This window comes from Dendrobates tinctorius, unplaced genomic scaffold (genome assembly GCF_039654945.1).
Source record: "Dendrobates tinctorius isolate UK_male_01 unplaced genomic scaffold, ASM3965494v1 ptg000069l, whole genome shotgun sequence".
In the NCBI taxonomy this organism is placed as follows: Eukaryota; Metazoa; Chordata; class Amphibia; order Anura; family Dendrobatidae; genus Dendrobates; species Dendrobates tinctorius.
Window position 1 is genome coordinate 29,730,127 of NW_027361737.1, and position 17,218 is coordinate 29,747,344.

Consider the following 17,218-nt stretch of genomic DNA (forward strand, 5'->3'; position numbering starts at 1 on the left):
TATTGATGTGCCTTGTACCTAAATTGTCACAATGGGCAAACTGCACGTCACTGATGTGCATCCTGCTACATTCGATCAAGTAGGATCTATTAAATGGAAGGCCCAGCTGGACAGAAGTTAGAAGAGCCAATCAAAGGAACAGCAGAAGCGGGACAGGTATGAAGAGGGCCAAAAGAATGAGAATATAGTTTTTTTTTTTTTTTTAGCTCCGTCCCAGCTGATTCAATTTTCATGCAATTTATTCAATGCAAATTGAAATTCCTCCCTGAATTGAGCCAATCTACCAGAATTGAAGTTCTGCAGATTTGCTCAACTCTACTAACTTGTCTCAAGACATGATATGTGTGGCGCCCCCAGGAGTATGGTCGCCACAGTGGCATTGCCTTCCTACAGGGAGGGTGATGTCAGGCTTGGGAGCAATGAAGGGTCTCTCTAGCAGTTAACCATAACATGCAACACAGTTCCCACTCCAGGCCAGCAGAGGGAGCTCTGAACCAGAATTGGGGGAGGAGTGCTCTCTGAGTGCCAGGAGGGGAAATTAAGAGTTCGTGTGAGGAGGGCAACCTGTGTGGACGTGAGGAGAAGAGCTGGGAGATTGAGCAGAGTTCAGGCTCATTCCCAGCTATAGCGCATGATTTGGAGCCCGGTCTCCAAGGCTGTATGGACACTGATGGTCCTGCAACAGAAACCGGAGGAATAGGAAGCTGTAAATGCTCTATTCCTACATAAGACTCGGAGGCACAATGGCGACGTGTGAGCCAGAAGAGAGAGGCTACAGCTGTCTGCAATACGAGGGAGTTCTAAAGAGAATAAGCAAGTTGAACTTCAGTGTAACACAGTACTGCAAGTACCTAAAAATAAGCGCTAGGAAGGAGACTACACAACCCATCTGCCTAGAGAGATTCCTAAGTTGCTTCCAGGCTAGCCAGCTCCTGTGCCATCTGTAATCTGGACCCTGGACTGCATTTGCCAAGCAAAGTAAAGGTAAAGAAACTGCACCCTGTTGTGTCCTTGCCTTCTTCCTGCAACCTCTCCAGCACTGCTATATCTTTGTGCCAAACACTACACCCTCTTCCTCAACACCTACCCTCTTCATCTACTCTGCCCTGGGATTACAGCCCTGCCTGTGGAAGGCTACACCATCATTGATGCACCCCACCATCTGTCCCAGAGGATCTGTCCGCAGCGTCAGCTTAACATCTTCATTGCCGAACACCACAGGTGGCGTCACGAATCATTCACTCATAAACTTTATTCCATCACTTCACCCCTCTTTTACATGGGCGCCCAGGGCCACGGACCGGGTCATCGCTGCTGTGACACCTCCCTCTGAGAGACCGACCCGGTACCGAGTACCCCACAGCCCTGGGAGGGCGACCCAATATGTATTACCTAATTTTCATAGGATACTCATAAAAAGATTATTGGCGCTAACACCTATTGGAAAGTTAAAGGGGTTGTCCACTACTTTTTATTAACCCCCCATTGTATCCTCCCAGGGCCCCTAATGAATACTGTCATTACTTTGTGCTGTCAATACTGCCTTTGAGTGGCGCTGTGCAGGCAGCTGAGCCTGGGTCACGTGACCCCCTGGCTGCAGCTGCTCATATCCGCCGACGTCACATCAATATGCCGACTCTGAAAATTGACGTGACGTCAATAGCAGGCGTGCCCCAGCCTCTGCACACTGATGTCACTCATCAAGAGTGTCAGCAGTGTGTGGGCGGAGCTGCACCGCACGTCACAGGCAGCCCTGTCGCTCTTCCCCGCCTCATCTCTCCCATCCAGAGTGACGGAGCTGTGTGTGCGGGCGGGGGAGGAGGGCTGTGTGTTTGCCGGCTGTTTGCGGGGTAGCTGGGCTGCTCTGCTGGCTGTGTGTGCTGTCTGCTGGTCTGTGCAGGGCTGTGTGTGTGTGTGTCTGGCTGCATGCAGGCATCGTGCGATGGGACTGCAAGTGCCATCCGGCTATACCTGCTACCCTGACAGTGAGTGACACATTAGCCAATGATGGGACAATAGTAGTCCCATCATCCGGCTAATGTGTTTAATGTAAAAAAAAAACCACAGAACATATAACATACATAACATACAACATACAGAACATACAACATATAACATACAGAATATATAACATATAACATACAAAACATACAACATATAACATACAGAACATACAACATATAACATACAAAACACAACATATAACATACAGAACATACAACATGCAGAACATACAACATATAACATACAACATACAGAACATACAACATACAGAGCATACAACATATAACATATAACATACAGAACATACAACATATAACATACAGAACATACAACATATAACATACAAAACATACAACATATAACATACAGAACATATAACATGCATAACACAACATGCAGAACATACAACATATAACATACAACATACAGAACATACAACATACAGAACATACAACATATAACATACAGAACATACAACATATAACATACAGAACATACAACATACAGAACATACATCATATAACATACAGAACATACAACATATAGCATAAAACATATAACATACAGAACATACATACAACATACAGAACATACATATAACATACAGAACATACATATAACATACAGAACATATAACATACATATAACATACAGAACATACAGTTGTGGCCAAAAGTATTGACACCCCTGCAATTCTGTCAGATAATACTCAGTTTCTTCCTGAAAATGATTGCAAACACAAATTCTTTGGTATTATTATCTTCATTTAATTTGTCTTAAATGAAAAAACACAAACGAGAATTAAGCAAAAAGCAAAATAATGATCATTTCACACAAAACTCCAAAAATGGGCCAGACAAGTGCCAGCCTAATACTTGGTTGCACAACCTTTAGCCAAAATAACTGCGACCAACCGCTTCCGGTAACCATCAATGAGTTTCTTACAATGCTCTGCTGGAATTTTAGACCATTCTTCTTTGGCAAACTGCTCCAGGTCCCTGAAATTAGACTATGGGTTAATTGTTCTGCCTCTCTCTGGCAGAAGGAGGCTATTTATTGCTCACTGGGCCTGGGTCCGGTGTCAGTTATACTCCTGCCCTCGGCTGAGTTAAGTGACCTCTTGTATACGTGTGCCTTGTGCCTGATAACTTGTTGCCTGCTTGGTTGTGATCTGGTTCTGTCCCTGTTACGAGTTCTGCCTGACCCTCTTGTACTGCGCTACCTCTCGTGTATGACTCTCTGCTTGTGACCCGACTTCTCTCTGCTTGTCCCCTTGGTACCACGTCGCCCTCTTGTGTATGACTTTTGGCTTTGTCTGACTAACCGTCTGTTTGTCCCTCCTGTACCTCGTTTGCCCGTACTGTTGTGACCTCCGTTTTGCCTGACTCTGAGTTGTCGTATTGTGTCCTGTCATATCTGAAAGCAGGACGCTAAGCCCCACCCCCTTGCAGTCACATGACCATAGGTCCTGTGCCAGCTTGATCATTTTCAGTGTCTGCAGGTCCTGTGCCTCTTTACTTTCCAGCGCTGACTGGACCCTGACACTATTAGCTTGAAGCACGCCTGGTCACCTCTGCTGCCCTGCTCCCCAGGTAACTTTTAGCACTGCTTCTGTACTCAGGACACGCGCACTGGCTCTATGAGCGAGTGTAGTGCGGTGTCTCTGACAGTAATATTGCTAAAATAAACACAGTGGATGTTTTTAGTGGCAGATAATAGCAAGATTTATGAAAAAAAATAAAGTTATAGTAGTGGACAACTTCTTTAAACATTTAGCATAGATTGTTTGATGCAGAATAGCATCTGCAGCTTCTGTGATTCTTCTTTTGTCACTTATGGTGTAGAGCTATGCCACATACAGTGGGGAAAAAAGTATTTAGTCAGTCAGCAATAGTGCAAGTTCCACCACTTAAATAGATGAGAGGCGTCTGTAATTTACATCATAGGTAGACCTCAACTATGGGAGACAAACTGAGAAAAAAAAATCCAGAAAATCACATTGTCTGTTTTTTTTTTCATTTTATTTGCATATTATGGTGGAAAATAAGTATTTGGTCAGAAACAAAATTTCATCTCAATACTTTGTGATATATCCTTTGTTGGCAATGACAGAGGTCAAACGTTTTCTGTAAGTCTTCACAAGGTTGCCACACACTGTTGTTGGTATGTTGGCCCATTCCTCCATGCAGATCTCCTCTAGAGCAGTGATGTTTTTGGCTTTTCGCTTGGCAACACGGACTTTCAACTCCCTCCAAAGGTTTTCTATAGGGTTGAGATCTGGAGACTGGCTAGGCCACTCCAGGACCTTGAAATGCTTCTTACGAAGCCACTCCTTCGTTGCCCTGGCGGTGTGCTTTGGATCATTGTCATGTTGAAAGACCCAGCCACGTTTCATCTTCAATGCCCTTGCTGATGGAAGGAGGTTTGCACTCAAAATCTCACGATACATGGCCCCATTCATTCTTTCATGTACCCGGATCAGTCGTCCTGGCCCCTTTGCAGAGAAACAGCCCCAAAGCATGATGTTTCCACCACCATGCTTTACAGTAGGTATGGTGTTTGATGGATGCAACTCAGTATTCTTTTTCCTCCAAACACGACAAGTTGTGTTTCTACCAAACAGTTCCAGTTTGGTTTCATCAGACCATAGGACATTCTCCCAAAACTCCTCTGGATCATCCAAATGCTCTCTAGCAAACTTCAGACGGGCCCGGACATGTACAGGCTTAAGCAGTGGGACACGTCTGGCACTGCAGGATCTGAGTCCATGGTGGCGTAGTGTGTTACTTATGGTAGGCCTTGTTACATTGGTCCCAGCTCTCTGCAGTTCATTCACTAGGTCCCCCCGCGTGGTTCTGGGATTTTTGCTCACCATTCTTGTGATCATTCTGACCCCACGGGGTGGGATTTTGCGTGGAGCACCAGATCGAGGGAGATTATCAGTGGTCTTGTATGTCTTCCATTTTCTAATTATTGCTCCCACAGTTGATTTCTTCGCTCCAAGCTGGTTGGCTATTGCAGATTCAGTCTTCCCAGCCTGGTGCAGGGCTACAATTTTGTTTCTGGTGTCCTTTGACAGCTCTTTGGTCTTCACCATAGTGGAGTTTGGAGTCAGACTGTTTGAGGGTGTGCACAGGTGTCTTTTTATACTGATAACAAGTTTAAACAGGTGCCATTACTACAGGTAATGAGTGGAGGAAAGAGGAGACTCTTAAAGAAGAAGTTACAGGTCTGTGAGAGCCAGAAATCTTGATTGCTTGTTTCTGACCAAATACTTATTTTCCACCATAATATGCAAATAAAATGAAAAAAAAACCAGACAATGTGATTTTCTGGATTTTTTTTTCTCAGTTTGTCTCCCATAGTTGATGTCTACCTATGATGTAAATTACAGACGCCTCTCATCTTTTTAAGTGGTGGAACTTGCACTATTGCTGACTGACTAAATACTTTTTTTCCCCACTGTAGATATATAGTATCAATTTAGACAAGCCTAACAGCTCTCTTAACTTGAGATTGACAGGCAGAAGGGGACCCCATTTAAATTTGCTCTAAAATGTATTGTAAATTTAATCTACGAGGTGTCTTTTTGCATTTTCAGACTCCCATGATGCTGTTCTTAGATTTAATGCTGCACCTACAACAGAGTTTGAGACTGATGTGGGATCAAAAACTACATTCCGCCTAATAAACTCACAGGTAAATTACCGTAAAAGAAATTGGCAAAAACAGAGCTCTCAAACAACCTGGAAACAACAGCATACTAAAAGACCTGAAGACTCTGTTCTGTTATGTATTTCCGGTCAAGGATCACACTCCTTGGATATCTCCACGCTTGTTTATTACATGAGACTTGTGATACATTCCTCCATTACAAGATGTCTGCTAACAACAACTAACCAACAAGTTCTTACACTCTATATTACACACATCAAAGTAGTGAGACCCCTAGAGGCCACATCAACATATAACATATTGCTACATTCTTTCTCTTTTAACTGAAAGAACAATAAAATTAATAAACAATGTATACCATGACCAAGTCAGAGCTATAACATAATAAGTCCAGTTAGATATAATCCTTGAGGTGCGCCGGCTTTCTGATAATTCTGCCAGCTCTAGTAACGTAAGATGTGTCACTGTCTACATCTGGTAGTTCTTCTGATTCTGGTAATATGCCTTCTGATATTATCTGTCCCTGACCAGAATCCTCACCCTGATTGTCAGCTGTCACTGTTGGTACTTGACTTGTGCTTGCTGCCTCGTCTTGGGTGTCAGGATACTGCTCAAAAGGCCATGAAAATGAATTATCTCTTTCTTGTGATTTCCTCAGGTATCTCCGATTTCTCCTTAGTCTTCTTCCTCTGTTAGAATTTTGTCAACATATAACATATTGCTACAGACTCCACAACTTTAGTAGCAGACAGAACTGCACCATGCATTCCACCAATAGGCACAAGATGCCTTGCTAATTCACATATTTGAATAGGAGATTATCTGCAATACTCTACAGGGGCTACTAAACAGTGTGATGGATGTACACTGTTTACATGTGGCCACTGCTGGTGCTGGTAACACCTGATAAGAAGGGGTCCCGGGTGCTTCGTGACTTAACCCAAGTGACCTGACATTGATGATCTATCTAGAGATGACAACCATGGAAAATTCTTTAAAGGGTGATACTTGAGCACTGTGTTATGGTAAGACTGGAGTGGCTTAGAATGGCCTTTACGAATGGAGGTTTACTTGTATGGTTAGGGGGTGGTACCTGCACTGTACCTCTATGCGCAAAGCAGGCACAGGGAAAGTCAAGAATATAAATGCAAATAAAATTTCAATATGTATCTGGTGCTCCAGTCACAGACTGGATAAACTAAAATAAACATAAAAAGCAGGCAATTGACACTGTAAAATGTCAGTTTATAAATTATTAATTGCTTACATTAATTTAGTTCTTGAGTTGAGGAGGGGTTTTCGTTGACATCCCTATTGATCCACTTGGTAGTGTAAGGCCAAGAGTATGTTCTCTGGGTGCTATCCCTATAATGCTGCTCTTTACCCACTCACTACATACACATACTGTACTTAGAGGCTTCTCACCCCTGTGGTAAGAGACATGGAGAGCAGTGCCAGGGCAGACAGCAGGCTTCTCTCCAAGAAAATGCAGGAGAGTTAGTGCCACAGATGAAAACACTGCACATTAGCAGACCACAGTAGCTGATTGGCTGTGATGTGTAATAGTCTACTTGTCCTGGAGACCTGAAATATGGATTGTAGATCGTGCACCACAGAGCAGGACTCTACCCAGGAAAATCTTCTGCCTGTCCAGTCACGCAGATGAATAGCAGAGGTGATTGGTTGAGCAGGTGACAGAATATGAAAGCTGTGTAGAGTAGACTAGCCTTTCTATCCTAACCATAGGTTATTAATTCCCTTGTAGTGGTAATCTCCTTTAAACTAAAATTGATTCTCCCTGATGTCCTTTCTGAAAAAATGGCAAATGTGCTTAATATTTACTCCCTCTGAAGAGGTAGAGTGCTTGGTGGTTACTCCCACACCTTGTGGGAACAGTGCTTCCACTAGCAAAACAGAATGGCAATATAATTGCAGCAAATATTACAGCTTTTCTTGAGACTTAATGGCCGGGCTGTGCTTTAAGATGGTCTAGGCTTTTAATTATTTGATACCATTGTTCTAAAGGTTGTAGAGCCGGGAAAAGGTATTTTCAATACCAAAGGGCTTTACACCCCTTAGAACAATGCTATCAAATAGTTAAAAGCCTAGACCATCTTAAAGCATAGCCCGGCACTAAGGCCCCTGGCAGATGAGGCCAAGGACACCTCCCCATCAAAGGAGCAGGTGAGAGGGTAAGGTAAGGGAACGCCTAACACCCACCCCACCATGTCCTGATGGATCCGCAATGGGCTCTGATGACTCACTTGAATTGTTACCTTTTCACAAAAAGTGATGTTGTTTAACAAGGAGTGTAATTTCACAGTTAGACATAGGAATGACTGTCCTTTGTGGACTGTTTACATGATACCAAGGACAAATTGCAATATTCATCCCTGACATCCTATATTTTAAGTGTCAACCCCAAGGCTAGTCATGGAAACCAATATAGCTTAACTATAATAATTCCCATTGGTTTATGATATCCCCCCACAGCCCTTAATACAGTATGATGCTTCTGGGTCGCCCTCCCAGGGCTGTGGGGTACTCGGTACCGGGCCGGTCTCTCAGAGGGGATTGTCACAGCAGCGGTGACCTGGTCCGTGGCCCTGGGCGCCCATGTAAAAGGGGTTGAGTTGGGAATAAAGTTTATAAGTGATTCGTGACGCCATCTGTGGTGTTCGGCAAGGGAGGTGTTAAGCCGACGCTGCAGACAGATGCTCTGGGACAGATGGTGTAGTGCAGCAATGATGTTGTAGCCCTTCACAGGTAGGGCTGTTGGTCCCAGGGCGGTGTAGCGGAATGTTTAGGAAGAGGGTGCAGTGTTTGGCACAGAGATGTAGCAGTGCTGAGGATGTTGCAGGAAGGAGGCAAGGACACAACAGGGAGCAGTTTCTTTACCTTTACTTGGCAAAAGCAGTCCAGGGTCCTGATTACAGATGGCACAGGAGCAGGCTAGCCTGGAAGCAACTCAGGGATCTCTATTAGATGGGTTGTGTAGTCTCCTTCCTAGCGCTGGCTTGAGGTGCATGCAGTACAGTGTTACACTGAAGTTCCTCCTTATCTTCTCTTAGAACTACCTCGTATGGCAAATAGCTGTAGCCCTCTATCTCTCTTGGCTCACCCGTCGCTGTTGTGCCTCCGAGTCTTAGTTGGGAATAGAGCATTTACAGCTTCCTATTCCTCTGGTTTCTGTTGCAGGACCTTCAGTATACATACAACCGTGGAGACCAGGCTCCAGATCATGCGCTATCACCGGGAGGGAGCTCTCTTTCCTCAGTTCAACCTCCAGCTTCTCTCCACACATCTACACACTTTGCCCTCCTCACACTAACTCTTCATTTCCCTTCCTGGCCCTCAGAGACCACTCCTCCCCCAATTCTGGTTCAGAGCTCCCTCTGCTGGCCTGGAGTGGGAAGTGTGTTGCATGACATGGTTAACTGTTAGAGAGACACTTCCTTGCTTCCAAGCATGACATCACCCTCCCTGGAGGAAGGTAATGCCACTGTGGCGACCATACTCCTGGGGGCGCCACATTCCCCCCTAGTGCAAGTCAGCACTCCTGGGCTGATAAAAGAAAACATGAGTAACATATAAAACATGTAAACAGTAGTTACAAGATTTTGAAAAATTAAAAATGTACAAAAACCACAAGCTCCAAAAATAGTCCTATGATGATAAGTCCAAGCATCAATGTCCATGGTCTATTCCTGGGCAAATGGTGAACTATTTACAAGGTAGTTTTGACCACACAAGTCCTGTGGTCCAATGTCCATAAAACTAAACTGGCAAATTCAAAGGAAACTTACAGATTACCTGTAGGCACAAAACTTGAGAACAGTTACATATATACACAATTTCAGCATTCACATAAACTTAGGTATACACGATATCTGATGGGCGGTATACTTTGTGTAGTACGGGTAGACCTGCGTAACTCTAGTGTGGGTAAACTGGGGTAGTATTCTCCTATGGACTCTTAGTCTCACCAGGGGTATGACAGATTCACCACTGGCAGGGCGAGGGTTCTCTGGCTCCACTGCTGGTATGGCATCTGCTGCCTGAACTTCCTGATTTTCAGAGTTCTCAGGAGTCAATTCTTCTTGTACTACCAGTTGGGGAAATGTCAACACTGGCACCACTATTGTATCATTTACTTTAGTCCAATTGGCAGGGAATTCTCCAAGTATAGTGCTGACCTTTTCTTCCTCTATGGGTTGGATGTTATTTTGTCTTCCATTCTTTCCTTTAACTGGTCAGGGCATAATTTCAAATGATCCCTTGATACTGCTGCTGAGGTTTCTCCTCCATCTTTACTAATAAGGCACACCTTGGTATTGTCAAAGTTTGAGGGTGGAATGGTGTAGGGTTCAGCTTCCCATTGGTCATCCAATTTATGCAATCTTCTTTTCCTCTTGAGGACTTGTTCTCCTGGTGACAAGGGAACTGCAGGTGCATGCTGATTGTAGTTCCTCTCTTGTTTTTGTCTTGCCTGAGCTAGACTCTTTTCCACACACTCTTGTACTCTATGGTACTGTTGGTGCCTCTCTGTGTCCCAGTCAGCATCTGGTGACGTTACTTCAGGTGTAAGGACTCCCATATCCAAATCAATAGGCAGTTTACCAGGCCTCGCTCTCATTAGGTAGGCTGGAGTACAGTTGGTGGAATTCACAGGAATGTGGTTGTAGAGGTCTACCAGATCTGGCAACTTTTCTGGCCACAGATTCCTCTCCTCCAAAGGCAAGGTCTTCAGCAGGTCAATCACCACCTGGTTCATCTTTTCGCACATGCCATTGGTCTGTGGATGGTATGGTGTTGTCCAGATCTTCTTACAACCATACAAGTTACAGAATTCCTGGAACACTTCTTCCTCAAAGGCGGGACCTTGATCTGTAAGCACTTGCTCAGGATAGCCATGTGGTCTACAGAAGTGCTGTTGGAACGCTCTGGCTGCTGTCCTGGCTGTCTGATCTTTGACAGGCACAACTATCAGGAATCTTGATTAGTGGTCCACGATGGTAAGAGCATAGATGTAGCCTGACCAGCTTGGGACGAGCTTCACATGGTCCAGGGCTACCAACTCGAGTGGCTGTTTGGTTACTATTGGCTGCAGAGGAGCTCTCTGGCTGTTTCGATCCTTTCTGCGCAGGTTACATTGTCCACACTCCCAGCACCACTTTTCGATGGCTTTCCTCTTACCAGCCCAGTAGAATCTCTGCGCCTGGAGCAATGCTTCCAACTTCTTCCATCCGAAGTGGCCAGCTCCATTGTGGTATGCTTCCAAGACCATTGATGCCTCTCTCTTTGGGACTATCACCTGCCAGACCAGCTCATGAGTGCGGGCATTGATACTCCTCCGACACAGCTTTCCTTCATAGATGAACAGCCGACCTCTTTCCTTCCACAACTGCTGGGTTTATTCAGGAGCATCCGACTCTGGGCCTGAGTCAGCTTGTGACAGTAGTTCCTTCACCAGGCGGACTGTGGGGTCATTATCCTGAGTTTCTCCCCAGTCATGATGGGGCAATGGATTTAGGGTGACCTCTTTCAAGCCAGACTGTCGTCAGGATCTGGTGCCACACCTTCTGCACTCACCACATGACTGAGGTACTGTACCTTGGGCTTCAGGAGGTGGCATTTGGAAGGCTTCACCTTCAGGCCAAAGTTGGACAAGGCTTCAAACACCTCAGCCAGATGCTCCAGATGATCTTCATAAGTCTTGGAGAAAACAATAACATCATCAAGGTACAACAAGACTGTCTCAAAGTTCATGTGTCCCAGGCAGCACTCCATCAGCCGTTGAAATCAGCCGTTGAAATGTTCCTGGGGCAGTGCAAAGCCCGAATGGCATATAGTTGAACTCACAGAGACCCATTGGGGTGGTAAATGCTGTTTTCTCCTTGTCTGCCTCTGCCACGGGAACCTGCCAATACCCACTAGTGAGATCTAAAGTGGAAAAGTAGTTAGCAGTTTTAAGTGCAGCTAATGATTCCTCAATTCTAGGTAATGGGTAGGCATCTTTATGTGTAATGCTGTTAATTTTTCTGTAATCGACACACATTCTCATGGTACCATCCTTTTTCTTTACAAAAACTAGTGGGCTACAACTGTCTCTGATGACCCCTTCTTCCTTCATCTCTCTAAACATCCCTTTGGCACATTGGTATTGTGTTGGGGGTATAGGCCGGTATCTTTCTTTTATGGGTGGATGATCTCCAGTGGGGATATGGTGTTGAACCCCTCTTGCCTTCCCAAAAACTAGAGGGTGTTTACTGAATACCCGCTCATACTCCTGGGTCACCCTGTAAACCCCATTTTTCTGGTATAAAGGTGTGGAGTCAGTTCCCACCTGCAGTTGCTGGCACCACTCCTCCAGCTGCTTTACAGAGTCATTGTCCTCCACCTGGTCGGATGAGACCAAGGGCTCTGCTGCCTGCATTGCATTGTTACTGACAGTGAGCAGCTTAGCAACTGTGGCATACCGAGGTATTGTGGCCTCTTCCCCACAATTCAAAAGGCGTACAGGCACTCTCCCTTTACGTACATCAACCACCCCTCTGGCTGTCAGGACAGTGGGCCTGCTATCAGAGTATACTGGCTATACCAATGCCTGGTAATCCTTTCCTCTGAGACCTATAGCTTCCCGACACCAAATCAACATTTCACATCTGGGGGGTATTGCAATGGGGAAAGCATCACTCACTCTGACACTGCCAGTTTCTCTGCCAGAGAGTTCTACGTGCTGTCTTTGCATCAGGGCCTTGATCTCCTTCTGCAGGACTCGTTGTTCACTGGAACCAGCAGTCTCAGCCACCTGTTGCAACAAGACAATAACCTCAGAAAGACAATTTTCAATTACATTTGTACCAAGAGTCATCATGGGATTACATTCTCGTCGATCAATATCCACAACTATCAGACCTTGAGATTTTAGCTCTACCCTCCCCACTTTAACAGTAATTTCTTTACATCCCACTTGTGGTAACGACTGTCCATTACTGGCAACTACTGTTAGTTCATCACTGGGGCCACAGGTGAGTTCAGAGTCAGCCCAACACAGTTTGTAGGGGATATAGGGCATAGTGGTCACCTGGGAGCCAGTGTCCAGCAAAGCGTTCATGGGGATGCCGTCAATCACCACAGGAAGGATCGGTCTCCCTCCAACATACTTGGTTCGCCAGTTCCTTGGGCCTTGTGGTCATACTCCTGGGGGTTGGCCCTCTGCCCCATTGGTTGCTCTTTTAAAGGACAGAATCTTGCAAGATGACCTGCCTTGTAGCAGCGACGACAGATGGGACGTCCGTCCTGGTCATAGCGATTGTTGTTCCTCCCTCGGAGTGGCGGGGTTCTCCTCTTCCGGAGCCATGGGACATCCTCTGGACTGGAAGCCAGCTGGATCCTCTCCTTGGAGGACACCTGCAGGGACTGCACGGTTTTAGTAAGTGCAGCCATACCTTTGGTTAACTCCTGGACTTGAAGACGCAGCTCTTCTGTTGGATCTTTATCCAGAGTCTGTGCATCAGCCTCCACAGGGATGGAAGGGAAAGTTGTTGCTTCCTGGTGGTAGGTGATCGCTGGGCATCTAGGGGGCGCTGGACGGCTGACAGTTGGTTCCTGCAGTACCGGAATAGTCCTGTCCTTGAAATCAGCAAAGTCCAGGTCAGGGTTTTGTAGGGTTATGATGCGCAGCTGCTCTCTTTGGGTACTGGAGAGGAGTCCTTCAATGAACTGCTCTTTTAACAGTTTGACTTCCTCTTTCACACTGTCAGAATCAATTTGCTTGACGGCTCTCAGCGCCTCCTGCAGGTTAAGAGCATAGTCCCTTACACTGTCCTGCACTTTTTGTTTACACCCAAAGAACCTCATCTTGATTTCAGCTGCAGGGCGAGTGTCAAAGGTGCTTTATAGCTTGGCCAAAATCTTTTTAACAGTCTCTTTGTCAGTGTCCTGCCAGGCTTTACTTCTCTCTGTGCTGCACCTATTAGCTGCCCAATAAGGATGTTCACCTTCTGGCTTTGAGATAGAGGATACACCTCAAACAAACTGCACAGCCTCTCTTTAAATTCACTCAGGGTATGGGACTCACCCGAGTACTGCGGTAACCAGGCCGCTCCCGGTATGTAGGGCATGGACAGCGGCATTATGGGGACCGCTGCGGTGGGTGCTACCGGAGCCGCAGCCACGTTGGGCACTGCATCTTGCGGCTGAGGGGCTGGCGGGGGATGTCCGCCGCTGCATCAGCGCTTGCCTGAGACATTCTCCTTCCCCCTAGTTAACGGTTGCCAGGCCCCGGGGTTGAGCGGCTTACCGGCTGTAGGCCTCAGCTCCTCCCCTTCTCACGCGCTGTCCTCTCTTCCCGTGTGGCGCTTCACTTCTTTGCGCTCAGCGGCAGGCTCCGCCCACGAAGGCCTGCCCCTTTTCCCGCACGCGCCAATCAGCGGGATAATGGCGGCAATGGCGCCAATTTCGCAAACAGTCTATAGCACACAACAGTCTCTGGCACACAGGACCCTGGGATACCGGGCTCCGTAATCCTGTTCGTGGCGCCAAAAATGGGTCGCCCTCCCAGGGCTGTGGGGTACTCGGTACCGGGCCGGTCTCTCAGAGGGGATTGTCACAGCAGCGGTGACCTGGTCCGTGGCCCTGAGCGCTCATGTAAAAGGGGTTGAGTTGGGAATAAAGTTTATAAGTGATTCGTGACGCCATCTGTGGTGTTCGGCAAGGGAGGTGTTAAGCCGAGGCTGCAGACAGATGCTCTTGGTCAGATGGTGTAGTGCAGCAATGATGTTATAGCCCTCCACAGGTAGGGCTGTTGGTCCCAGGGCGGTGTAGCGGAATGTTTAGGAAGAGGGTGCAGTGTTTGGCACAGAGATGTAGTAGTGCTGAGGATGTTGCAGGAAGGAGGCAAGGACACAACAGGGTGCAATTTCTTTACCTTTACTTGGCAAACGCAGTCCATGGTCCTGATTACAGATGGCACAGGAGCAGGCTAGCCTGGAAGCAACCAGGGATCTCTCTATCAGATGGGTTGTGTAGTCTCCTTCCTAGCGCTGGCTTGAGGTACATGCAGTACAGTGTTACATTGAAGTTCCTCCTTATCTTCTCTTAGAACTACCTGGTATGGCAGACAGCTGTAGCCCTCTATCTCTCTTGGCTCACCCATCGCTGTTGTGCCTCCGAGTCTTAGTTGGGAATAGAGCATTTACAGCTTCCTATTCCTCTGGTTTCTGTTGCAGGACCTTCAGTATCCATACAACCGTGGAGACCAGGCTCCAGATCATGCGCTATCACCGGGAGGGAACTCTCTTTCCTCAGCTCAACCTCCAGTTTCTCTCCACATGTCTACACACGTTGCCCTCCTCTCACTGACTCCTCATTTTCCTTCCTGGCCCTCAGAGACCACTCCTCCCCCAATTCTGGTTCAGAGCTCCCTCTGCTGGCCTGGAGTGGGAAGTGTGTTGCATGACATGGTTAACTGTTAGAGAGACACTTCCTTGCTTCCAAGCATGACATCACCCTCCCTGGAGGAAGGTAATGCCACTGTGGCGACCATACTCCTGCGGGCGCCACATTCCAACATCTGACTCCCAGGCCAAATAATATATGATAAATAATAAAAAAGGTTATACTCACCTAATCCAGGATCCTCATCCACAGCAGCCTTCATCTCCTCTCTATTCTGTGCAACAGTGGGTATAATGTGAAAACACCACCTGATGTCTCTTGCGTTGTGCCAGGTCCCCAACAGTATCTTGCGGCATTCTGGAGTAGCTAGTTGAGCAAGAATTTGATTAATATTTCTCAGCTCCTATCCTGGTGATAACATCTTCAATTATATTCACTCCTTACATGATGCAAATACAATTGAATACTAGGAGGGATCGATGGCCAGGACTCAGGCAGAGAGCAATGAGTGGTGTTAGTGATTTACTGTGCTGTCACTGTGCAGAATGCCGGAGGCCGCAGGTCTGGCACACTTATTTTTTTTACATTGTGCCCTTTTGGGAGGTAAGATGTAGTTTCCTAGCTGGGTGCCTATCCTTACCTAACCATCATCACGACCCTAAAGGGATGTGGCTCGCTTCCAATTCTAACCCCATAAGTTTGTTTGCAGGATGCTAACCTGGATAGCTTAACACAGTTCTTGCTCTCAGACAGTTTGGGAAAATCCTAGTCAATGCTGTCATTGGCGACTGGTCTTTAAGGAGTACAACTGCTAATTTGGGCTGTGTCTTGAGACTTTATTGCCCCCGAAGTGGGCAGACCATGCTTTTTTTCCATAGAGTGTTGGGTGATGCGCAAGTTGTCACACATATAACCACAGGTAATTACAAGTAAAGTCCATGCAAGATAGTGACCGGACTGTCACAACGACCCATAAGGATGTCTAAGCAGAGGTTCGTGACACCCCACAAAAAAATCCTAAGAGGCGCAGGATGTGAAAGGGTCCTCTCAGAAAAGAACAGATGTATAGTATGACAGGCAAAATCCAGCACTCACTTTCCAACCTGGTTCTCAGTGGACCCTTGAAGTATGTTGGACCTTGAAATGTGTTGTATATTAATAAAAGGCTATTATACTTGAATTCATCTGGACAGATCATCATTAGATACTGGAAGCTCTTCCTTCACTTGTTGCATGTATTATTACATTTCCTTTTGTCATCCTGAACAAAGAATGAGCAAACAAAATGTACATTGGTGTGAGTACAGCTCAGTCTCTCACATACAACGGACATCTCTTTTGTGTGTGATCTGGAAATATCTGATAGTTTAAATCAGGACAAGTTTGTCTGAAAGGTAAAGAAACATTTTGTAAAATTTGCAGAATGTATGCACATCTGTTATCTGAATGACCCTATTAATTATTAATCTGAATTCTAATGGCAGAGATGTGCAACCTTTATTCGCCCCTTCGATCTACCCAACATGGACAGGATAGAACCTCAGGTGGTCAAGAAAATGGATAACTAGAAATTTTAAAATATGACAAGTTTCACATAACATATTGAAGACAGCCACAGTATGTAACTGCCCACGGTGCAGATGGACATTTTATCAGACATGTTATCAGAAAACACTTGAGTTCAAATCAGTAACTCAGTTATTCAATTGACTTATAAATGAAAGAACTTTAGACATCCTTAATGACCAACCCTTGCATAACATAGCTGGCACTGGCCTAGAAATTAAATGTAGCATTACATGGTATATTCAGAATACTCAAGTCCACCATAATGGTAGCCACTAGAGTATGTGTAAGAATACTTTGTCAAATACAAGCATTTTTGTCACGTTTTTGCCGTGATTTGAAACTGTTTTAAATCTGCAAGGAAAAAATAAGCAATGTGTGCATGAGACTTCAGGAATCTCATTCACTTTGATAGTACTGGGAAACGGTCTGAAAAAAATAGGACAAAAATACAGCAGATACGTAACATGTGCACATACCCTTACACAAAGGCTCAAAGATGGAGTTACTGGGAGAAAGACCCCCTTTAAAATGTTCATATGCCATGGCATATATACTGCATCTGGTAAAT

The 17,218-nt window shown here is 45.8% G+C and overlaps 1 protein-coding gene across 3 annotated transcripts in view; it reads left to right on the forward strand.

The window, feature by feature from the left end:
• Positions 1-17,218, forward strand: part of LOC141095327 (beta-galactoside alpha-2,6-sialyltransferase 1-like) — a 194,495-nt gene that overhangs the window by 110,787 nt on the left and 66,490 nt on the right. For all 3 annotated transcript variants that reach the window (XM_073581298.1, XM_073581299.1, XM_073581297.1), the window contains one exon: positions 5,606-5,703. In XM_073581298.1, the coding sequence (XP_073437399.1) occupies positions 5,606-5,703 (98 nt within the window). The remainder of the gene's footprint in view (positions 1-5,605; positions 5,704-17,218) is intronic.